Source organism: Ambystoma mexicanum, chromosome 4p, assembly GCF_040938575.1.
Source record: "Ambystoma mexicanum isolate Mex_15411 chromosome 4p, UKY_AmexF1_1, whole genome shotgun sequence".
Taxonomy (NCBI): domain Eukaryota; kingdom Metazoa; phylum Chordata; class Amphibia; order Caudata; family Ambystomatidae; genus Ambystoma; species Ambystoma mexicanum.
Genome location: NC_090927.1, coordinates 1011670078 through 1011694605, shown reverse-complemented (window position 1 = coordinate 1011694605; position 24528 = coordinate 1011670078). Strand labels below are relative to the sequence as shown.

At 46.7% G+C, this 24528-nt stretch overlaps 1 protein-coding gene across 4 annotated transcripts in view; it reads left to right on the top strand.

The window, feature by feature from the left end:
- Nucleotides 1–24528, top strand: part of HSF2 (heat shock transcription factor 2) — a 1113385-nt gene that overhangs the window by 801845 nt on the left and 287012 nt on the right. For all 4 annotated transcript variants that reach the window (XM_069606600.1, XM_069606598.1, XM_069606599.1 and 1 more), the window contains one exon: nucleotides 21003–21108. In XM_069606600.1, coding sequence (XP_069462701.1) covers nucleotides 21003–21108 — 106 coding nt within the window. The remainder of the gene's footprint in view (nucleotides 1–21002; nucleotides 21109–24528) is intronic.

The following is a 24528-nucleotide window of genomic DNA, read 5'->3' as shown; positions in this document are numbered from 1 at the left end:
CGCCGAGTTGAAAGATGCGGTGGACTGGTGAGTATAACGCGGCGCTGCTGCTGGCATATCGACGCATGCTGAAATAATGTCCTTTCCAGGCTCTGAGATGTGCTGGGTCCGGAATCAGGTAAGGAATCAAATAATGTCCGTGATCTAACCTCTTCTCCTTTCTTTTCCTTTTGTCTAGGAGCTCTGGATTCGAGGCGGGCGTGGCAGAAGACTGGATGCTGACTTGCAGACACGGTGAGCGTTACGCTGCTGGATGCAGAATAACAAGAAGCATGAGCTGCTGTTCGGGCGTGGTTTAAATAGCCTGCAAAGTAGTCCCAGGTAAGAAGTTCCCCAGAACCACACCCAGGTAAAAAATAGTCCTTGTAATAAAATAGTCCCATCCAGGCCTCACATTGGCTTGGACTCATTTGCAGCATGGTCTGCATAAGGTAAGTAAAGTCTATGAGCCTGGCACCTATGACGCCAGGACTGATTTCTATGATGAGCCTGGAGCCTAAGGCTCCAGGACTGAATCCAAACAGCCCCCAGCCGGGGCTGTTGGGGTTTTAATGAGTATTTGGATGCCGGCTCCCGGGGCTGATGGACTCGATCCGGATGCCCGGGGGTAGGCATCATGACAGGTAAGGGCTCATCACATTCTGGAGATGGTGCACAAGTTTCAACATGCCCAGAGTCTGCCGGCGTTCGAGTTCTTGAGGTTGCTCGGCCTCATGGCATCCTGCATTCTTCTGGTACCAGAGGCTCGACTGCGGATGAGATCTCTGCAGTGGGCTCTGAAGATGCAATGGTCACAGTCCTCCGGCAGGATGTCGGACCCCGTTCAGGTGCCACCCTCGGTCGCCCGGGACCTTCTGTGGTGGGCCGTCGTAGGTAATCTGATGAAGGGGGCTCTGTTTTGGCTACGCTGGCCGGAGGTGACTATCGTGACGGACGCATCCCTCACGGGATGGGGAGCTCATGCCAACGAGTTGACAGTCAGCGGTCGTTGGTCTCCGTCGGAGTCCAGACTCCATATCAATCTGTTGGAGCTGAGGGCCGTCAGGCTTGCCCTGTGAAGGCTTTTCTGCTGACTGTGCGAGGGAAGAATGCCCTGATTCGGATGGACGACAACAGTGGCCATGCACTGCCTCAACAAAAAGGGGGGGCAGGGTCACTTCCTCTGTGCAGGGAGGTGATGCAGCTCTGGTCCTGGGCCATCCAGCAGGAAATTTCGATCCCTGCAGTTCATCTGGGCGGAGACGCAAACGAGACGGCGGACGCTCTGAGCAGGCACAGCGCGATCTCTCACGAGTGGGAGCTGGCTCAGGAGATTCTCCTGGAGATCTTTGTCCTTTGGGGGACCCCACAAGCGGATCTCTTCGCCTCCAGTGTCAACCGGAAGTGCGAAAGGTTCTGCTTGCGGGAATTTCCTCCAAGAGGAGCCTTAGGGTACGCGTTCATTGTGGAGTGGTCCTTCCCACTGCTGTATGCGTTTCCTCCAGTCCCCGTCATCCCGCAAGTGCTGCGGAGGTTACAGAGGTTCGGTTCCCGGATGATCCTCATTGCTCCGGCATGGGCCCGGAGAACGTGGTACCCGGACCTTCTCGACTTGTCCATCTGCCCTCTACGTCGCCTTCCCTACTGAGACGATCTGCTCTCACGGGAGGGGGTGGGTCAGGTTCTCCATCCAGAGGTCAGATCCCTCAACCCTCACGCTTGGCTTCTAAAAGGTTGAGGTATAAGGATTGGGACCTCCCTGAAGACGTGATGGAGGTGTTGCTTTCGGCCAGACGGCTTGCAACAAAGTCCCTGTACCGTTGCCGTTGGAGAAAGTTCTCCGACTGGTGCAGAGTTAAGAATGTGGATCCTTTTTCATGTGACATTCCTGTGGTTCTGTCTTTTTTGCTTTCTTTAACCCACAAGGGCCTGCAAGTGGGTACCATTAAAGGTTACCTGGCGGCGCTGTCCATATTTAAGCGCTTGTCTGAGGAAAGTTCCTATTTAAAAATTCCTTTAATTTTTCACTTTCTGAAGGGGCTCACTAATGTGTTTCCACCATCACCTTTCCAGGTGCCCGGTTGGGATTTGAACCTTGTTCTAAAATTCCTAATGGGTGCTCCATTTGAGCCTTTACATTCTTGTCTTTTGAGACTGTTAACTCTTAAAACTGTATTTTTAGTTGCGGTTACTTCCGCTCGCAGAGTGAGTGAGTTGCAGGCACTTTCAGTTAAGTGGTAATGTAGCATAGCAGAAATTGTTCCAAACTCAGTTACAGCTCACAGCTATGTAGGCTGCTACTCTGTTCTGAAAAGCTACACACAGAATACGGAGCAGGTCTGGGGTATGACCTTTTGTAGGGCTGCTACGGAGACCTTGCAACCGGCAAAGAGGCCTATTTCGTTGACCCAAATACATACATGTGCAATGGCACATTGTGGGGAGTTTGTAAGTGTGTAATTTCCCAATAACACTTCGTAGATTGCAGAACATTGCACTTTTCCACTGTCGAGGGTCCCGATCGTGTCTGCGACATAAAGACCCACACGCAGAGTGGGTGCGGTCCCATTGTGATGTCGCGCATGTTCTCCGTTGGGACGGCTGTCCGCAGGGCGCGTTTTGGGTGGAATATTTTGTGTGCATGTGCATAGGTGTCCTTTGCACACCTTTGGGATCTCTGCACTGATGGTGCGACACACAGGCACCAACCATTTTGGGACACGCTGGGTGTTTGTAGTGTATAGTAGGTGGGGTGTTTGTGTACAGCTACCTGTAGGATGTGGGTGGGCGCCTCAAACTACTTAAAGTTCATCACAAGTTTCTTTGCATATGCTGGACAGGGGCGGTGTGTGGGATGTATTTACCCATGCATCCTAGCCCTACCTCAAAACTGTGCAGTACTGACATGAAAACATCATGATGGCCAGAGCTTCCCAGAAAATGCACAGGGAAATGCATGAAGAATAGGCTGCCACTCATTTTTGCCGATGTTATGGGCACAGAAGGACACTGCCTAAAACCACCATTGGACTACCCGCACAGTAGTCTGAAACCATGGGGAATGGCAATGCTGATTGCCAAATGCAACCTAGAATTGTGGGGAATTCATTTCTTAAATCCCAAAAAAGGGTGCAGTACCAGTACTCACCACTATCCAAAAGCCGGCAGTTTAAAACCACCCTGTGTTTCTCTGAAGGCAAGCCAAAGTGCCTATTTCAAACATTGCAATATGTGCAAAATATTCACTGAACACCAGCAGACATTTGGTAGAATGGAGTTTTGTGTGCCTACAAAATCTGGGAAATGAAGAGCCCAGAAAAATGCTTATAACAAAACTGCTATGGAGTCAGCAGTTTAAGTTGCACTGGATTTAAAGACACTAAAATCGAAATTGTTTAAATTGACTGAGTGACCTACTTTTGAGTATCACATAGGTTGCAATTGTTTAAATGTCATAGTTTTAAACTTAGAATCAGCCTTCTAGCTGCATATGTGAAAATGTTTAGTTTTATTTGAATGCAGGAACTGGGGAACAAAAAGTGACATTTTATCTGAAACCTGGCGTAAGGAACTGAATTCTGCCTGGCAACTACCCCCATCAGAAGGGAAACTTGAGTCACAGCTGTGTTCCCAGGCCAACCTTCCTTTTGCTGCCCACACTAAGGATATGCCATCTATCTGATAATTGAATTATCTGTGCTCTGCAGGAGAGTGAACAAAGCCCTCTTCACTCAGGCAAGGGTTTTTATTACCGCAGTCGTAAATTGTAGCTTCCTCTTGGCAGGAGCTGGGAGGAGCACTGCCTGTGAGAGCAAGCTGGCTTGGCAGAAACTGGAAAGACTGGTTTCTATACCATGTGACCTGGGAAACCACACCCCTTTGGAGCCAGAACATAACTTTAAAAAGATGAATAACTCATAGAGCGGACATGTGAAAATTTTATAAATGATACCATAATTCTTGTGATTTTTCTGCCCACATTTTAAGAGGTTTTTCGACCCGGTGGCATGTTCAGGGGGGTGTCAGCGGAAAAGTGGATATTACTCTAAATGTATGCATGTTAAAAATCTGAAACTTCATCAGTTAATGTCCCTACTCCCTGCACACATGTATGTAAAGTTGGGTCAATGTCAGAAATTGCAAAATCAGTTAAAAAGTGAAATATGTGCCAGTTCTGAATGCAAGCTCCCAGGAAGAGCAGAGTTTGAATGGGGATACCTCCTGTAATGCATGATGGGTGCATATGATTTTAAAACAATATGTACCTCTGCAAATATGTATTTGTTTCAAATCTAGATTTGTGTGTAAGTTGACAGGAGGAGTGGACTTTCTGCAGGCTGTAAAATGACATCACTCTGACTCACAGTTCATTCCCCAATCAAATGATAAATGGAAGTTTGACCAATTAGAAACAGAGAGAGGTAGGGTCAGTGATGCTAGAACACACCCACATTCTAAACACATAAAAGCAGACAGACAGGACAGATAGGGACCTTCCAAATCCATCTGCAGCGGGACGCTCTGCCGGAAAAATCCATACTTACCTCCATCAACCTCCAGAAAGCCAAACTAGAGACTTCAATCTATCCAGAACTAAGAGACCAGACCAGAGAGAAAGCAGTGCTGTACCCAGAGAGACCCAGACCAGCAGAGAGAGCTGACCCAGATCACTGTGAAGTGCAGAGGCCAGACCAGACCAGAGTCCAGTCCAAAACCCTGACCAGATCCATGGCGAGGCCCATTTCACTCAAGAATATAGTGTGAGTACCTAGAAAACTGTGCAGAACCAATCTCTTAGTTTAAATTCATCTAATTCAATCTATTTAACCTAAGTAGAACTGCCTCCTAGCTGTCACCTGTCATTTCTAGTTGCAAGCTGCACTTGTCATTTTGAGCTTTTGAAATTTGCAAACCCAAAAACGACCTTTATTAAATCGCTCATATCTCCGCGACCGTTTGGGCTAGAGACTTGCAGTAACTTTCCTCTGATAGCTTAGAATCGTAGCTTTGAATCGCACCAAGAACCGCATTCCTACCCCTTATAGTTTTACCGCAATCGCGGAACACGCATCCGCGAATTTTACCGCGATTTGCAATTTCTTCACATGTAAAAACTGCTGCTGCTTGCCTTCCATTTGCCAGAAATTCGTTTAACCTGCTAACTATCCCTGCCTCATTGCTAGTGTGAGCCTGGACTAATATTAACTAGATACCACTCACCCTGAACCTCTGAAAGGGAATTAAAAGCGTTTCCAGCATATTTCTAATTCATTGCCAGCACATATCAAAGCAATTTGGGCTTGTGTTTTCAAAACTCCTATCTGTTTTCTGTTGTCTAAGCTTGCTGGATTGAACTGATTACATTGATTGCATTTCTGAGAACTGTGTGCTTTACTCCCATTTCCTTGCATTGCATAAAGAGGGGGGGAGTGAATAGCCAGAGAAAAGTGATTACATTGTTTGGTTGAAATCATATTGAGTATTTTCTGTACTGCATTCATTGAATATTGCATCCACCTGAGCTTACATAAAGCATCCTCTACCACATTATACTTTTGTTCCTATTTACCAGTGTGCTATCTTATCCATTTCCTGTCAACTCATTAGTGATTATAAAGAAGTGTGCTAGTGCCAGATTCTCCATTGTTAATCTTTATCATATCAGATTAAGTGTGCTATTCAATTATTAATTTATTATAAAGCGTGATATATATATCTATTTTAAATTATCAAATAAACCTTTTAAACTTGCAAAACAGAACTACTTCTTGGCTCAGGGGGGTCGGGGGGATTCCAAGAGAGGGGTGTTATACAGGGGTAGTCATCCAGAACGCATGAACTGGACCTAAAGATATATCAATAAGGGTTTTCATTCAGTATTCTAGACTAGGCGTTAACTTAGCTGTAGTGCTGAATTGAATCCTCTTACAAATTGGGGGCTCGAGCCGAGACGTTGGGTTAGATTTACCACTTGTGCAGCTTAATACAGTGTGCTAACTGACGGGATACATACATCCGGTCGGATCACCACGCTGCATTACGCTGTGAAGCATTCCTCAAAAGGGACACTCCAAGAAAAGTTCTGTTCTGCAAAAATAAAATACAAACTTCTGTAAGTCAGGACAGAGACCAATCTCTAGAATGACGACCTTAGTAGACATGAAAATAGCCAGAGAGCACCTCTTGCATAAGCTATTTGTGAGAGGTGAGTGGACCGAACAGGGCCAGGATGTGTGGTTGCAGGCCATCACACAACAGGTCACTGAAACAGGGTCAGATATATATAGAGATCAGGGTCCCTTACATGTGGCCCTGAGTGAACTATATATGGCTCCTAAAGCCAAAGAGGAACACAATAAGATTACCAGGATAGCAGCATACCTGTACCTATATATGGGAGACATGCAGGATAGATGTGCTGAAAGCCAAAATCTGGCAAATAGGCAACAGATGGCATTACAGAAGGCCCAATCTGATCTGGACTCTTCTGAGCAGAGGCTGCAGAGGAGCCAGGAGGCAGAAAATGATAGTAGGCAATATATCATTAAAATAAAAGAGGATATGGGCATCCTACAACAGGAAAAGACAGACCAGGATACCCGATTTCTGGCCCTGCAGAAGGAGCACCAAGACAGTTTGGACTCCTTGCTGCAGAGCCAGAAAAAGCTGGAGCAACAATTAGACTTTAACAGGGCATGCACGGAGCAGGTAGCCACCCTGCAAAGTCATCTAGATAGAGTGAAGGTAGAGAGCAACAAGCTGATCTTGAAAGACCTGGATACCCAGGCAGAGTTTGATGAAGAACGCCAGAAAGCTGGTGCCTTTCAAAGGCAGAGGGACGACCTGGCGGCACAAATGCAGGCTCTTAGTCAGGAAAGAGACGCCTTAGGCCAGGAAGTCTGCCAGTTAAAAAAGGAAATTGAAGAAAATCACCTGGCCCTCCAGGGGCTGGGTGACCTCCAAAAAGAAAACCAGAACTTGGTAGAGCACACCAGAAGGGTGGAGGATGCTCTAGCAAGAAAGGAGAAGGCCAATAGGGACACAGCTCAGGAGGTAACCCTCCTGCAGCAAAGACTGGCCCAGTTCTCCAGGACCAACCAGGAAGCACAGAGGGAAAATGAGGCTCTCTGCCAGCACAATGAGAGGCTCCAACAACAGGTAGCGATGCAGGAGAAACTGATAGAGTCGAGTAAGGCCTTAACAGAGGAACTGAAGGCACAAATGCAGGCTCTTGCATTGCAACAGGGAGCAGGGGCGGATAGAGATGAGGTTCGCTGGGAAAGGGAAACTCCGGAGCATAACCTCAGGAGCCCTAGTACCAGAGGCCCTCATACCTCTCAGTCCCTGGACTCTGCCACCCCCATGTTCCCTGGCGCACATGAGCACAGGGCCACAGGGATGGCAGATTACTATCCAGCTAAGAGTATGGGGCTCATAGGCCAGAACCACTCAGGAATGGAGGGGTGGGCATCCGGGTATGGGCACCCAAGTACAGTACAGTTCAATGGGGAACCCCAGGAGAGTAGGCCCATTAAGGGCATCCTGAAAACCTCTGCCCAGTTAGGTCAGTGGAGGGGGTACCCATCAAATCCTGGCAGCAAGGAGGAATCTGAAGACCCCTCTGAACTGCGCAGGACACAGGAGACCAGGTCCCCACATTCTGCCAGCCATTCCCAGGCTCGCAGAATCCGGGAAAACCTGGAAGAACAGACGGGAACCTCTGGGAGCAGTGCCTCTGAGTCCGAGGAAGAATGGACAAGGGTTACCCGAACCAAAAAGGCCAATAAGGCAAAAAGGGCCTTGCTTAAGGACCCTTTAAAGCAGATTAAGGCGATCAGGAGCGTCATCACGCCTTACCATAAGAACGCTAAGTATTCTGTTTGGGAGCACTTAGAGTTGTTTGAGCAAATGATGGAGACTTTCCATATGAAGGACAGCCAAAGCTGTATTCAATATGTAAAGTGGACCTTCTCCCCGGAATACTCCAGTTTCTTTGCGGGGCTGGAGGACCAAAATCATTTAAGATGGTCCACATATAAGGCGGCCATCCTGAAACATTTTTCTGTTCACAGAAATCCTCAAGAGGCTCGCAAGGCAGCCTACAATTTGCAATGTGGGGAGGATCAGGCCCCACGAGAATTTGTGCAGGAGTTAAAGCGTGCTTTTGCGCAAACCACCAGAAGGGTGCGCACAGATAGAGAGTTTGTCAATACATTTTTCCATGCCTTGCCCAAATATATCATGACCCAGCTCGTGAGGGATTTTCACGAGAAAAGATCTTTAGACTGGGTCATTGAACAGGCTACCCGGATCTATGAGGTGCAGAAGCCCATAGAAAATAAAAGCAATGCCCAGAAAAACCCCAAAGCCAACAGCACCCCTGCTGCTGTCAAGGTGGCAGAGGTAAAGGTCACCCCCGTTTTGGATCTGGAGATGGGGGGGCCTAAAAACCTACCTGCACCTAATAATGCTAGGCCCAGAAGGTCCTCGGGCCAGTCACAGACAGGGAGCCAGGGAGGCAGCCCCACCAATGGGGTCCCTCGCTCTCCTGACTATGTAAGTCCTTGCTACAAAGGTAACAGACCCATCCTGGGTTATGTGTGGACTCCTCCAGCCCAAGGGGGGGGATCCAGACAAGCACCTAACCCAGGGAACTTCCCTCCAAACTTCCCACAGGAGGGCAGAAATTTACCAAACCCTGGGCAGAACTTTTTCCCCAGATATCCACCCGACTTTCAGCCCCAAAACCATCCATCCTTCTTTCCCCAATTCCCTGAGCCCAGACCACTGAATCCGGGAGAGGGGAGGCCAAGGGTGGAGGGGTACCCAAATCTTCCCAATCCGAGGTATTACCAGAGGAGGGACAGCTACCCTTCCCGGGATCAGCCCAGGGGAGAAAACAGGGCCCCGTATCAGCCTGAGCGGGTTTCCCAGTTAGAGCGCCAGGTTCAAAACATGGCGCGGGATCTGGGTCACATACTGAGGGCTCAGCAGAACCCTCAGATGGGCGTGCCGGCGCAGAACGCACCCAACTCTGGACCTGGTGCTCCAGAACAATGACGGGGGCAGCACCCCGATAACTCACCGGTTCCCAGGGAGGAGGCACAAAGGGAAGGGGGGTGTAAAGCCTTGGAGGAAGCTTCCTTCCTCACTTGTAAACAGCCCCTGGAAACCCAGGAACCGGAAACAAAATCTCTTGCCCCTGAAAGTCTGCCTCCTAAGGAGCAGAGGGGGGGTAGGAGAAACAAAAGACCCAAACAGACTCAGTTGGAGGAGGAAGTACAGATCTTCCAATTTGAGGGAGAGGGATCCTCAGAGGATCCTGGGAAAAGGATCTTCTCCTTCAGAGAGGGGGGAACTCCTCCCAAAGAAAAATGGGTCCCTAGGGATGCAAATCCAGACTGGGGAGATGTGGAGACTGAGCTACCGCCGCCCACCATCTCATCCCAGAACCAACAGCAAGAAAATCCCCTGGTTCAAATTCATCCTGGTGACTGCCTCCAAAAAGGGGGGGGCGGCCCAGAACCGGAGCCAGGGGAACCCACAATGGCTCTGATCTCCAGTTGCCAAATTTTTCTTTCAGATTCCCAAGGCTCTCCCCCGAATTCTCCCCAAATCTCTTCTCTCGCCATGTCCAAGACCAGAAAGTTAGCCCACCAGTTGTCCAAAAATGTACATTATCTGTGCCCCCTTGAGGAGAAGGAGGGAAGATATTATGCCCCGGTACAAGTACAGGGGCAGGGTACAATCTCAGCGCTGGTGGACACTGGATCTCAAGCTACCCTTCTGTCCAGAAGGGCCTTTGACGAACTGAATGCAGGAAGGGGAGAGAATTACCAAATTCCTCTCACCTCTCTTCCTGGACAACTGCAGAACTTTGATGGGAAGGAAATTCCCGTCGAGGGGACGGCAGACTTGGACATTAAAATTGGGCGACACAAGCTGAAACACCCGGTCATAGTTGTGACCCCAGAGGGCACCCCTTGTTTACTAGGGAATGACCTCCTGAGAAGGTTGTCACCCCTAATAGATTGCGTAAACAAGGTCCTCTGGACCCAGACTAGCCGACCAATAAAATTAAAACAGAGTGTCAACCATGTTAGTTTAAACGGCACCTGCCACATGGTTGAACAAAAATCTGACCAAGTAGAATTTCACTTCCAGAACCACCAAATTCCAGACGTGACAGTCATAGCAGTAGGACAACAGACTGGTGATGGGGGGTCCTCTCTATTTCTGAAAATCAACCTTCCTTCCAGTTTAAGGTGGTATTCCACACCGGAAGGAAACACTCTGAAATTCTATACCAATCCACAATCTGAAACTCCCATTCCTATAGTCCAGAAAGATGTGAAATCAGCTCAAAGCCTGGCTGATATTCAGCAAATTGGAGAGCAGTTGTTCATCCCTGTTCAGTTAAATGATGGGAAGGACTCTGTTCTCGCTCGAGTGTGTGTGAACAACGGTAAGAGCTTCATCAGCGAAGCCATGTTCCGCCAACTCCCAAAAGATCCAGCCATTCCCACCTTCAAACTGATAGACAAATGGGAAATGGACCTGGAAGCACCTAATTCCAAACATCTCCTGCCAAGCAGGTGTATGCTCAAAATCTCCATTGGCAACAAGAGCAAAGTCCACAATTGTTGGGTCGTGCGAGACGTCCCTGCCGCCTTTTACTTAGGCAGTGACATTCTCAATCGCTTTGCCATTAGTTTGGACCTAATAAACTTCAAAGCTTGGTCCCGATTAGCGGATAATCCCATGGGCTTTGATGATCCAGAAAAAGCATTTAGGTCAGCTCAATTGCTACCTTATGCAGTTGAAATTCAGGTAAAAGAGGAAGTCACCATCCCAGAAAGGACCCGACAATTCTCCCTGGAAGTGAAAGTTAAAAGAGGACAATATTTGCAAAACCCTGATGCTTACATACATCTAAATGCTTCTCTCCAACAGCAAGGGTTGGGGGTAAACCCAACACCATTAGTCAACATAGAACATGACACCATTCCAATAGAGGTGGATAACAGCGACTTAAAGAGTATTACTCTAGCCGCAGGCACCATTATTGGAATGGCGGTTGATGACCGACATTTTTCCATCGACTTAGTAAATGAACTGTTAGGACCAATCCCCAAGGACTGTTTTGACAGTGACAGTGATGACAATACAACACCAGACAGGATTTTTACCCGGCATGGGGGGAACTTCCTGGTGTACACTTCCTGCCCCTATGGTAAGGAAGATGTGACTTGTGACTTCAGGAGGGAGGAGGTGATTTTCCAGGTTCATGAAGGCAGCCTTGCCCACCTGAAGCCTCCAGTCCAAATCAGCACTCTGACCAGGGACTTCTCCACCCAGCTGGAGGAGGCCGCGGAGATAGCCAAACCAGAAGTCTTTCCAGGCTTCAGGCAGATGGTGGAAGAGAGTCAACCTAGCTGATGCCTGTGTGACTCTGGAACAAAAGCAAAAGTTGAAACAAGTTTTCTTGGATTTCCAAGATCTCTTTGCGGTAGACTCATATGACTGTGGTCGCACTGACATCCACACAACCACAATCCCCACGGACCCTGGCATGACTCCTGTGTTTGTGAAGCAATATCGCTTGCCTCTCGCATCAATGGAGTCCCTTACTGAAATAATTAAGAACCTTGAGTCCCGGGGAATAATCCGTCCAGTCCACAGCACCTTCAATAATCCGGTGCTGGGAATATTGAAGCCAAACGGCCAGTGGAGACTCTGCGCCGACCTCAGGGAGCTCAACAAACGGGTCCATACTTCCCGATGGCCTCTGCCCTACATTGACCAAGGGCTGGCCCAGATCCAGGGGTCACAGGTATTCACTGCAATAGACCTGACCAATGGATACTGGACTGTGCCTGTCAGTAGGGAGGACCAATACAAGCTGGCTTTTACCTTTGGGGGCCAGCAGTACACATGGACCCGGACTCCCTTTGGATACCTCAACTCCGGCAATGAATTCAACATTTTCCTACATAAGGCCATGCCCGACCTGGGTGCGAGGGGTAACCTGGCTTATGTAGATGATGTCCTCATCAAAAGTTCATCTGTGGAGGAACACATAGCGGAGATCCGTTATGTTCTGACGCAGTTGAGGTCCGCCGGAGCAAAACTTTCCTTTCAGAAAGCACAGTGGTGTAAAACCCGTGTTAACTTCTTGGGGCATGAGATTACTCCTCAGGGTCTTTGTCCCCAGGAAAAGAAAGTGGAAGCACTTCAGAAACTGAAAGACCCCACAACTCTGCGGGAACTAAGGAGCCTCCTTGGACTGACTAATTACAGCAGAAAGTTCATTGAGGGCTACGCAGAGATCACCAGACCCCTGATTCATCTCCTGAAGGGGGGGGGTCAAGTGGGAATGGGGTCCAGAACAAGCCGAGGCGGTAAAACAACTCAAAAGAAGCCTCTCACAAGCGCCTTGCCTAGCTTACCCGGTCAGAAACAAGGAGTTCTTCCTGGAGACGGGGTTCTCTGATACGTGCTTGACGGCAGTATTATACCAAAAGCATGACAAGGTCAATAAAGTAATCTCCTATGCGAGCAAAACTTTATCCTCTGTGGAGGAAAAATTCAACGATTGTGAGAAGGCACTCCTGGCAACGGTGTGGGCATTGAAGAATTACCGCCCGTTTATCCAGGGGGAACACATCATAGTGGAGACTCCACACCAGCCTCTGCAATATCTCCAAAGTGACAGAATCCGGGCCGGAAATGTGAGTAATTCCCGAATTACTTCCTGGATTCTGTCAATGCAAGGCTTTCCTGTGGAGGTCAGATATGGCCAAAACAAGAAGAGTCCCCTCGCGCAAGGTCTGGCTGACTTGCATGATTGTGCCAGAGAAAACTGTCTCGAGGACGAAAGTCTGAAAATCAAGGACAACATGGAGGCATACCTTAATTCCCCACACAAAGTCTTTGAAGAAGACAAGTGTGAGGGAATGCCCACTGTCTATGTGGATGGATGCTCTTACCATGTTGACAACAACGGGGAGAAAGAACTGGTGGCTGGCGTAGGGAATGCATGGGTGAATGAGTCCCCAGAACCCTCCGCTGGATACAAAATTGGTCCCCGAAGTAGTCAGGTGGCAGAATTGATGGCTGTGCATCAGGCCATCCTCACTGCTGTCCAGCATCAACTCCACAAACTGGTCATAATCACAGATTCGGATTATGTACGGAACGGGTTCGTGGAGCACCTGGTTAATTGGAAAACCAGAGGCATGTTATGTGCTAACAACAAACCCTTGAAACATGGGAAGTTGATCCAAAACATTGATGATCTGGTCACCTCGAATGGGATGACCATCTATTGGAAAAAGATCAAGGGTCATTCCAAAGTAGAGGGACCAGACAAAACTGGAAATGACTTAGCTGATCAGCTGGCCAAAACCGGGGCCATCCAAGGGGATCTAATTGAGATTGAGTCCCTGTTGGGGGAAATCCAGGTCACTGCTATCACTAGGTCCCAGACAAATGCTCACAACGACCTTTCAATTGCACAATGGAGTAAGGAGACCCCTGATGCTGATTTGATTACCGCTCAGAAGGGGGATCCAATTATTGGTAAATTTTACCAGCACCTTGAGGACCCTGAGAACTTTCCCCTGACGGATACCGATTACATTGGGAAAGAGGACCTAAGAGTGTTGATGAAATGTCCAAAAATGTTCAGAATCCAAGACTGTTTGCTGGTAAGGAAATCCAAAGCTGGCCACGATCAGTGGGTGGTTCCTACCTCATTCCGAAGCCTGATGTTAAGTCACGCCCATGATGCGGCCACTGCCGGTCATAGGGGGTTTCACACAACATTGGAAATCTTAAGAGAGGTTGCATACTGGCCACACATGGGGCAGGACCTCGACCAATACTTGAAGGGGTGTCTTGTGTGTGCACAATTTCAGCCATCATCCCTCACGCACCGGGCGCCTTTACAAAAGAGGGGAATGACACTGCCATGGTCAGATTTACAAATCGACTTTGTAGGCCCTGTGATTCGCTCGGCTAGGGGGAATAAGTACATGTTGACCGTGACATGCTTGTTTACCAAGTGGGTGGAATGTCTCCCAGCCCCAAATTGCAAGGCAGAAACTGCAGCTGCCTTGATGATTAACCACATCTTTTCCCGTTTTGGTCTACCTCAAAGGATTGAGTCAGACAGAGGTAGCCACTTCACCAGTGAAGTAATGACAAAGATGTGGGAGATACTGGGGGTCAAAAGGAAGTTGCATATTGCTTATCGGCCAGCTTCTTCTGGGGCAGTAGAGAGATATAACCGGACAATTGTGAGCATATTAAAGAAGTTTGTGGCAGATTCTGGGCCAAGTTGGGATATCCGATTACCTCTGGTCCTAATGGCCATCAGATCTACCCCTTCATCTGCAACCAAAATGTCACCATTTGAGCTGATGACTGGGCGCAAGATGGTGCTTCCTCAGCATTTGCTCTACAGGACCCAAGAGCAGACACTAATAAATGCCTCCACTACTCATGAGTATGTGGAGAATTTAAGGAAACACTTTCAACATGCTTTTGCTTACGCTCAGCGGAATCTAGAAAGATCAGCTGATAGCATGAAGACCCACTATGACCTGAAAACTTCCAGGAAGGAATATCAGGTGGGGGACCGGGTCTATCTATACAACTTCCAAAGGAACCAGGCCAAGCAGCGCAAATTTTTGCCTACATGGAAAGGACCCTTTGAGATCGTCGATAAGATCTCCCCTGTGGCCTACAAGATCCGCATCCCCAAAGGCGGTTCGGCAGAGGGGGAAGACAAGTGGGTCCACATAAACCAGTTGAAATGTTGCCATCCCAGGCACACTCTGCAACAACTGGAGGAATCCTCTGGAATCCTAGCGGGTACTGTCTCAGACTAATTCAGTTCCAACCATAAAACATACCACATCTAGTCTCTAAAATATTGTGATTTGCATGAAACTGTCTCTTAGTTATACTGTTTTCTTTATCAAAATAAGAATGTAATGTTTCGTCATGATGAAATGCATATGCTGTCCCACCATCTCAACAGTGGTGGAAAAACGTCTATGAGTAGGTATTGCCACTCTTCCTTTGTCGTCCTAGGAGAAAGAAGACCTTGAGACTGGCCAAGGAGGACGATCCGGAGACCGGGAACGAAGATCCAATGGGCCCAGTGGACCGCCCAATACTCCCATCAGGACTGGCGAGGAGAACCGATCGATCAGTACCGGATGGAGAAGAAGATGATGAACTGTGCCATCTATTGGAAGAAGATGAGGAAACATCCCAGATCTTGCGAGTCCCATCAGTGAAACCGAATGGCCATCGCAAGAGGGGGGCTTGTGGGATGTATTTACCCATGCATCCTAGCCCTACCTCAAAACTGTGCAGTACTGACATGAAAACATCATGATGGCCAGAGCTTCCCAGAAAATGCACAGGGAAATGCATGAAGAATAGGCTGCCACTCATTTTTGCCGATGTTATGGGCACAGAAGGACACTGCCTAAAACCACCATTGGACTACCCGCACAGTAGTCTGAAACCATGGGGAATGGCAATGCTGATTGCCAAATGCAACCTAGAATTGTGGGGAATTCATTTCTTAAATCCCAAAAAAGGGTGCAGTACCAGTACTCCCCACTATCCAAAAGCCGGCAGTTTAAAACCACCCTGTGTTTCTCTGAAGGCAAGCCAAAGTGCCTATTTCAAACATTGCAATATGTGCAAAATATTCACTGAACACCAGCAGACATTTGGTAGAATGGAGTTTTGTGTGCCTACAAAATCTGGGAAATGAAGAGCCCAGAAAAATGCTTATAACAAAACTGCTATGGAGTCAGCAGTTTAAGTTGCACTGGATTTAAAGACACTAAAATCGAAAATGTTTAAATTGACTGAGTGACCTACTTTTGAGTATCACATAGGTTGCAATTGTTTAAATGTCATAGTTTTAAACTTAGAATCAGCCTTCTAGCTGCATATGTGAAAATGTTTAGTTTTATTTGAATGCAGGAACTGGGGAACAAAAAGTGACATTTTATCTGAAACCTGGCGTAAGGAACTGAATTCTGCCTGGCAACTACCCCCATCAGAAGGGAAACTTGAGTCACAGCTGTGTTCCCAGGCCAACCTTCCTTTTGCTGCCCACACTAAGGATATGCCATCTATCTGATAATTGAATTATCTGTGCTCTGCAGGAGAGTGAACAAAGCCCTCTTCACTCAGGCAAGGGTTTTTATTACCGCAGTCGTAAATTGTAGCTTCCTCTTGGCAGGAGCTGGGAGGAGCACTGCCTGTGAGAGCAAGCTGGCTTGGCAGAAACTGGAAAGACTGGTTTCTATACCATGTGACCTGGGAAACCACACCCCTTTGGAGCCAGAACATAACTTTAAAAAGATGAATAACTCATAGAGCGGACATGTGAAAATTTTATAAATGATACCATAATTCTTGTGATTTTTCTGCCCACATTTTAAGAGGTTTTTCGACCCGGTGGCATGTTCAGGGGGGTGTCAGCGGAAAAGTGGATATTACTCTAAATGTATGCATGTTAAAAATCTGAAACTTCATCAGTTAATGTCCCTACTCCCTGCACACATGTATGTAAAGTTGGGTCAATGTCAGAAATTGCAAAATCAGTTAAAAAGTGAAATATGTGCCAGTTCTGAATGCAAGCTCCCAGGAAGAGCAGAGTTTGAACAGGGGATACCTCCTGTAATGCATGATGGGTGCATATGATTTTAAAACAATATGTACCTCTGCAAATATGTATTTGTTTCAAATCTAGATTTGTGTGTAAGTTGACAGGAGGAGTGGACTTTCTGCAGGCTGTAAAATGACATCACTCTGACTCACAGTTCATTCCCCAATCAAATGATAAATGGAAGTTTGACCAATTAGAAACAGAGAGAGGTAGGGTCAGTGATGCTAGAACACACCCACATTCTAAACACATAAAAGCAGACAGACAGGACAGATAGGGACCTTCCAAATCCATCTGCAGCGGGACGCTCTGCCGGAAAAATCCATACTTACCTCCATCAACCTCCAGAAAGCCAAACTAGAGACTTCAATCTATCCAGAACTAAGAGACCAGACCAGAGAGAAAGCAGTGCTGTACCCAGAGAGACCCAGACCAGCAGAGAGAGCTGACCCAGATCACTGTGAAGTGCAGAGGCCAGACCAGACCAGAGTCCAGTCCAAAACCCTGACCAGATCCATGGCGAGGCCCATTTCACTCAAGAATATAGTGTGAGTACCTAGAAAACTGTGCAGAACCAATCTCTTAGTTTAAATTCATCTAATTCAATCTATTTAACCTAAGTAGAACTGCCTCCTAGCTGTCACCTGTCATTTCTAGTTGCAAGCTGCACTTGTCATTTTGAGCTTTTGAAATTTGCAAACCCAAAAACGACCTTTATTAAATCGCTCATATCTCCGCGACCGTTTGGGCTAGAGACTTGCAGTAACTTTCCTCTGATAGCTTAGAATCGTAGCTTTGAATCGCACCAATTCCTACCCCTTATAGTTTTACCGCAATCGCGGAACACGCATCCGCGAATTTTACCGCGATTTGCAATTTCTTCACATGTAAAAACTGCTGCTGCTTGCCTTCCATTTGCCAGAAATTCGTTTAACCTGCTAACTATCCCTGCCTCATTGCTAGTGTGAGCCTGGACTAATATTAACTAGATACCACTCACCCTGAACCTCTGAAAGGGAATTAAAAGCGTTTCCAGCATATTTCTAATTCATTGCCAGCACATATCAAAGCAATTTGGGCTTGTGTTTTCAAAACTCCTATCTGTTTTCTGTTGTCTAAGCTTGCTGGATTGAACTGATTACATTGATTGCATTTCTGAGAACTGTGTGCTTTCCTCCCATTTCCTTGCATTGCATAAAGAGGGGGGGAGTGAATAGCCAGAGAAAAGTGATTACATTGTTTGGTTGAAATCATATTGAGTATTTTCTGTACTGCATTCATTGAATATTGCATCCACCTGAGCTTACATAAAGCATCCTCTACCACATTATACTTTTGTTCCTATTTACCAGTGTGCTATCTTATCCATTTCCTGTCAACTCATTAGTGATTATAAAGAAGTGTGCTAGTGCCAGATTCTCCATTGTTAATCTTTATCATATCAGATTAAGTGTGCTATTCAATTATTAATTTATTATAAAGCGTGATATATATATATCTATTTTAAATTATCAAATAAACCTTTTAAACTTGCAAAACAGAACTACTTCTTGGCTCAGGGGGGTCAGGGGGATTCCAAGAGAGGGGTGTTATACAGGGGTAGTCATCCAGAACGCATGAACTGGACCTAAAGATATATCAATAAGGGTTTTCATTCAGTATTCTAGACTAGGCGTTAACTTAGCTGTAGTGCTGAATTGAATCCTCTTACAGGTGTTACCAGGAGATAGGGGAAGAGATGCGCATGCGCGCACTTGTGCAACGGACAAACGTCCGCTCCCACAACTAGTTATAGGTGGTTCACAAGGTACGGTCATGCGTTTCGTACTGGCGTGGTACAGATGCCTCCATTGTGATTTCAGATAGGCCGGTCAGGTGCTTTGTCAGTAGGACACCTCCCTTTTCCTTAATTGCGGTAATTCTCACCCTGTGCGCCGCTGAGTCACAACAGCATTTTAAAAGCAAAGTAAAATCCACATCTAGACTCGGCAACAACTTACATATCAATGTTTACTTCCACACATTCATACATGCCATTAGGAAAGGGAGGAGTAGCAGAAGTGGATACTTATCGTGGGGAATTGGGGATTTGCACAAGTTGGTCGTGAGGGGAGGAAGGGATTGAGGTAGCAGCATACCGTTCCTAATCACATGGATTTTGAGGGGATGGCATGCTGTGAAATGGGGAAGGGGTACACGTGCAGGTCGGGCAATGTTATTTTATTTTGACCATAACATGTCCTTGTACGTCATCTTTTAAGGCGGTAAAATTGTTCACCAAGTCTTCCATTTTGCCTTCCAGGTTGTCCAGTTTGCTATTTACCGAGTTTCTTTCCTTTCATGTGCCTGTATGCTGTTGTTGAAAGGATGCCACTTGTGCTGCCTTGCTTTCATTTCCAATGTGTTCTCTTAAAGAAAAAAAGTCTGTTAGGTGTACATGAAGCAATAGATATGACATATTTTACGTTTCAGACTGCGGTGCGTACCATTGGGGTTACTATCGTAAGTAATTTCGTCATGAGGGAAATTTTCTTCCAGCCACTCTAAGGTGCTTGCCATTGCTGCGTAAAAAAAGAAACCTTATGCTTCTCAACTGTTGTATCCTGCACCACCAATTATCAGACAAACATCAGTGTGATTACTACGTTGTAGTGACGTTCTGGTCTTATTACTTTCCAGTCCTTACTCTGCCAGTTCGTTTTTTGGTACCATGTAAAGTAGCAGTGCAGTAAGATTGTTGAAGGCAGACGTCACTTCTCTTGTTGGTGCATTCCGTTATGGTGTACTCCCTATGCCTTTGTGCTGTTTGTTTCATAAGTACACAGTTTGTAGACCTCTATTTTCCCCTGCACTTCATGCACATGGTGCTGTTTGTATATGTTCCTTGTGTTTGGTGAATGGTACCACTACGTAAGAGAGCCCCTGCCTTTCTGAGCAGGTTGGATGCCACCCGAAATATGCAACCAGACATATAGTCCGCGACTGCTGTGCGCATTAACATGGTGCCGGCAGGTTCAGTATATTCTACAGTACATATTTACAAACTAAGGGTATCCTGGTAAAAACATGAAATTCAGTGAAAAAACGTTAAAGGGACGTTATGGTTACAGGTAAAACTGAAAAAACCCAGAAAAATTTGCCAGTTATGATGAGCTAAACAACCATAACTCGCGCTACCACTGTGCACTGCAAGGACTAATACCCATGACATCAAAGATGACATCACAATGACATCACATGTCTGGCTCCCTTTTTTTCAGTGACGAAAACCTCCTGGCCTAGATGTCAGTGATAAAAAAAAAGTGAGCCAGACGTGATGTCATCTGTAATGTCATTGTGATGTCATCTTTGTCATGGGTGTGAGTCCTTGCGGTGCGCATTAGTAGCGCGAGTTATGATTGTTTAGCTGACCATAACTGGCGAATTTCTAGGTTTTTTTTTGTTTTACCTGTAACAATAACGTCCCTGTAACAACTTATTTCCATTGAATTTCATAGGTTTTCACTAGTGCAGCCTAACCATAAGGTCCCTTTTTAACAACGTTTTTCCACTGAATATATATTTAGATAGATGAATTTGCAATTGAACTTGCATCCCTCTCCTCGCATTGCCTGATGTGCAGATTTTTAGAATCCTGTGTGCATAGGGATTTGGAAATTACCACTGCAAAAACAAAAACTATGAAGTGCATTTTCGAAAGAGTGGCAACTAGAGAGCATTGATATCGCCATTAATGATGATGCAATAGAGAACATAAGTTTCTTTGATTATCTAGGGATTCGCTTCCCAACTTAATGCTGACTGGGCGAACCAGATTGAAGAGGGCAATTTCACATTAAAAAATGCTTACCAGTACTGTGAAGTATCTTCTCAATGCCCCCATTGTCATAATGAAATGGAGACAATACAACATTTCCCTTTTCTCTTTCCACTCCATTTGGACCTCACAGGTATTCTGAGCCCATTCTTAGCACATCATGGTATAAGCAACTTGGAGGAGGCCAGGAAATTGTGTAGCTCTACAGCAAATGAAGATATAATTTTTGTAGTAGGGCAATGATTAATTACAGTTATGCTTTTCAAAGTTTCTCTTGTGAATTATTTGAAATTATTTTGTATGGGCTAAAGTGTTTTAGATTTTAATCCACCTTGTTCACTGTCTTTTAACATGCTTCATTTTTCATGTTTTCTTTCAGTTGACTAGATGATGTTTTCACTGTTGTGCTTTTTTGACAATGTGTTGAAATAAAGTACATTCTGATTCAATTTCTGAGAGTACACCATACACTACTGCAATTTTCTCTTCCTTTCTCCCGTATAGAGCTGAGCTTGTCGATTATTTGGACAAAATGGACTGCAGTTTAGATGATATCCAGGCCATGCTGTCGGGCAAACAGTTCAGCATAGATCCAGACCTGCTGGTGGATGTATGTGGATTTTTTAAATGTATAATTGGAAAAAAGTGTTTTCGTTTATTTGTACTGAAGTTCTAGTGCATTCTAAAGCAAAGCTTCTTTAGGAAGAAACAGCGTGCTTAATACTTGTGCATCCTGTTCTCTTTCCTCAGAAACATATAGGATGCCCTATCTACTGGGACAGGACTGGAACCCTTTGGGCTAGAAACCTCCCAATGTTTTACAGTTAGAAAATCCTGGGTGCATATTGGCAGCATGTGGCAAAGCACCCCAGGCTCCACCCTCGAATTTGTTGCAATGGGATATTTATTTATGAAAAATTCTTATAATATAGCGCCACATGCCCATGGGCCTCAGAGCGCACACACATAAACGACAAGACAGACAAGAAGCACAAATATGATTAGAAACAATGCGACTAGAAGAGCCGGGGGAGAAACTAGTCCAGATAGGAAAAACTCAAACCTAAAGAACAAGCCTAGTCGGGCGGCAGATTGAAAAATAGCGTTTTGAGCTCTTTCTTAAATTTCGCTGATGTCTCGATAGCTCTAAGGTTGAGAGGCAACAGATTCCAAAGGTTGCGGCCTTGTACATTGAAACTGTGCCCACCAGCCTCCACTAATCGAAATCTTGGTTTAACCAGGTGTTGAGATCTAAGAGCACGGGAGGGAACATGTGATTGAAGGCGCGCTGTGAGATACTGGGGTGCAGTGTTCAACACATGTTAGAGTGAGGCTTTTATGCCTAATTTTCAGTTTGACAGGCAACCAGTGTAAACCGCTCCTTGCCGCGGTAACATGGGATCGCTTGGCCAGATCAGAGACTGCCCGCACTGCGCCTTTCTGCTTAACCTGAAGGGCCGCTTTGATGGAATGCGTGCAGCCACTGAGCAGACTGTTGCAATAGTCCAGAAATGTATTAGAATAAGGCCAGAGTGGCTAAATTCTGATGGGCAAGAAAGGGGCGAATATTGCCCAGAAGCTTAGTAATGAAAATGGAGTAAAAGAACTGTTTTTGTTTAAATTGATACTGCACCTTATTTGTGTGCTGATGTTTTCAATCAGGGGGTCTTTAAGGTCACTCGCTAGTTCACAGGAGACAGTTTGTGGTTAAGGGTACAGATAATTGAGTTGTGCAGTTACATCCCAGCCACTGGCCTGGCTGCAGGATTTTGTGAGACTTGGAGATCTGGTGTTTTTGGCTGTCAAACATAGAAGATGTTATGTGGGAATGTTATGATGATTGTGAATGCAGGTTCTACTTTCCCATTGGATCTTTTCTGAGTGTCAATCATCATGGCTAAGTCGCCACTGACAGGCCATCTCCTGTGTGGCACATTGGGTGAAATGGCTGTAGCCTTGTTTGCAGAAGCTCCTGGCCTTCCTTATTTGTAGTTGAGTCACAGGTAGATCTGTGTGTCATAGTTATAGGATTGGAACAGAACATTGTTATAGATAATCCACACAAGGGACTGAGGTAGGCATTAAGTCTAAAGGTTTCAGAAGTGACCCTTGGGGAAACTGTGCATTTTGATACAGTTTCCCCCTTTCAGTTCTCTAGCATTAGAGGCAGCTGTTGTTCTGCCCTTTCAAAAGTTGAAACTGACAAATGTTTGGGGATTCTGTTCTAGGGTATACTTTGAGATCCTGTGCGGTTGACATGGCACCTTTTCTGTTGTAAGCATTTGTAATGGCTTTATGCAGGAGGAAGTCTTTTCCGTGGCTCTTAAAAAGGGGCTAACAAAACCACTCTTGAAAAAACCCACATTGAAGCCTGATATTCATAACAAATAATGCCATATTACTCTTCGTCCACCCTTTTATAAGGTTCTACGAGGTGAGACTCTGAGATGGCTTCAGAAACCTCTGCCACATTCAATCAGTTTTTAGACCTCTGCATGGTACAGAGGCGGCCGTGGTGTGGGGGCTGGAACAAGTTTTTGATGTTAGCACCACGTTCTTTGAAAATAACTAAAGTTTTGCAGGTGTGGTTCAACTTAATAAATAGACTCAAAGTGTGATTGATTTGATGTATATACTGTAGAATGCATAACAGTGGGAATAATACAAGTGTAATGATGATAAAAACTCGGTGAATCATTTGAAGGAGAGCCTTATGACTAGCTTCAGAAACCTCTGCCACGTTCAATCAGTACTCTTACGTCCCGTCCCCTTTCCTCCATACTGTATGGGCTTCCCTTCCAAGGGACGGGAGACGGAACACTTTTCATCAGAAAAAACCTTCCCCTTCAAATTTAGAGGCGCACAGGGGTGCGGGCTGCGGCCCAGGGAACATGCGCTGCCCTGACTCCACACCCCAGTCCCCTTTTCCGTGTCGACGTGAACGGGCCAAATTCACCAGCGCTCCTGGGTTTGGCTTTGGCCATGTAATTCCATGCGCAGATACTTCTTCTCTTGTCTTCTTTTTTGTCTTTTTGTCATTCAGGTCCTCAGGCGTCGCACTCCTCCCCAGTGCATGTCGACTTCCACAGGGTTCAGCAGGTGTCCAACCTGCAACAGGCTTTTCCCAACTTCAGACCCCCACGCCCTCTGCCTACGTTGCCTTTGCCCAGACCACGGTTGGCAAGCTTGTTCAGCGTGTGGCTCGCTGTCTTTGAAAGCGCTGGCGAACAGACTAGCCAGGTGGAGGGAGCTCTTCCAGAAGTCTCCTCCAGAAGACCTCCAGAACTTCGTGAAACATCGAGCCAGGCCGAATGTAGGGTCGATATTCTCCATTGCACCTCGCAAGGGAGACTGTTTCCCAGGGACTCTCCCACGTGGGAGGGACCGGTCAGCTCCTTCTACCAGCGCTTGCACCGAGGCTGCTGCAGCTGCCGGCCTCCTGGCTGAGGGATCTTCGGATCCTCCCGGTGACAGTGTTGAGGGAGCGGAAGGTTCTTTTACCGGGTCTTCACCCGAGGGGCTCCGTCCTTATACCGGCACCATGGCCGAGGGGCTACGCCCTAATACCGGCAATAGGTCTGAGGGGGGTGCCTATACGCAGCTCTACCGACCCCCGGGTCGAGGGTGTCACACCTACCGGGCCTAGGCCCGAGGAGCAGGGTAGGCCTTGTGATCCACAAACAAGAGTCCTGGAGGAGGCTGGGCCCAGCGGGCCGAGCAACACGTCGCAGGCACGTAGCCCGACAAAATGGCCGCTGCGACAGAAAGAGGCACCATCCGACGCCATCCCAGGAATTCGCCAAAGAACAAGTGTTAAGGTGGGACTGGCTTCAACCAGGTACGTGGCCTACAGCCTACCCTTCTTACGTGCAGGGCAGCTTTGCATCCATGTGGACAGGGAATGCAGCGGCCTCAGCAGCCTCCCGCTACGCCGTCAGCACCCCCGGCCACCGCTTCAGTCAGCGAGGAGGTTTTCTTCGAGAGGTTCCTCGGCCTCATGAAGTCACCTCAGATGGGCGTTATCCTCAAA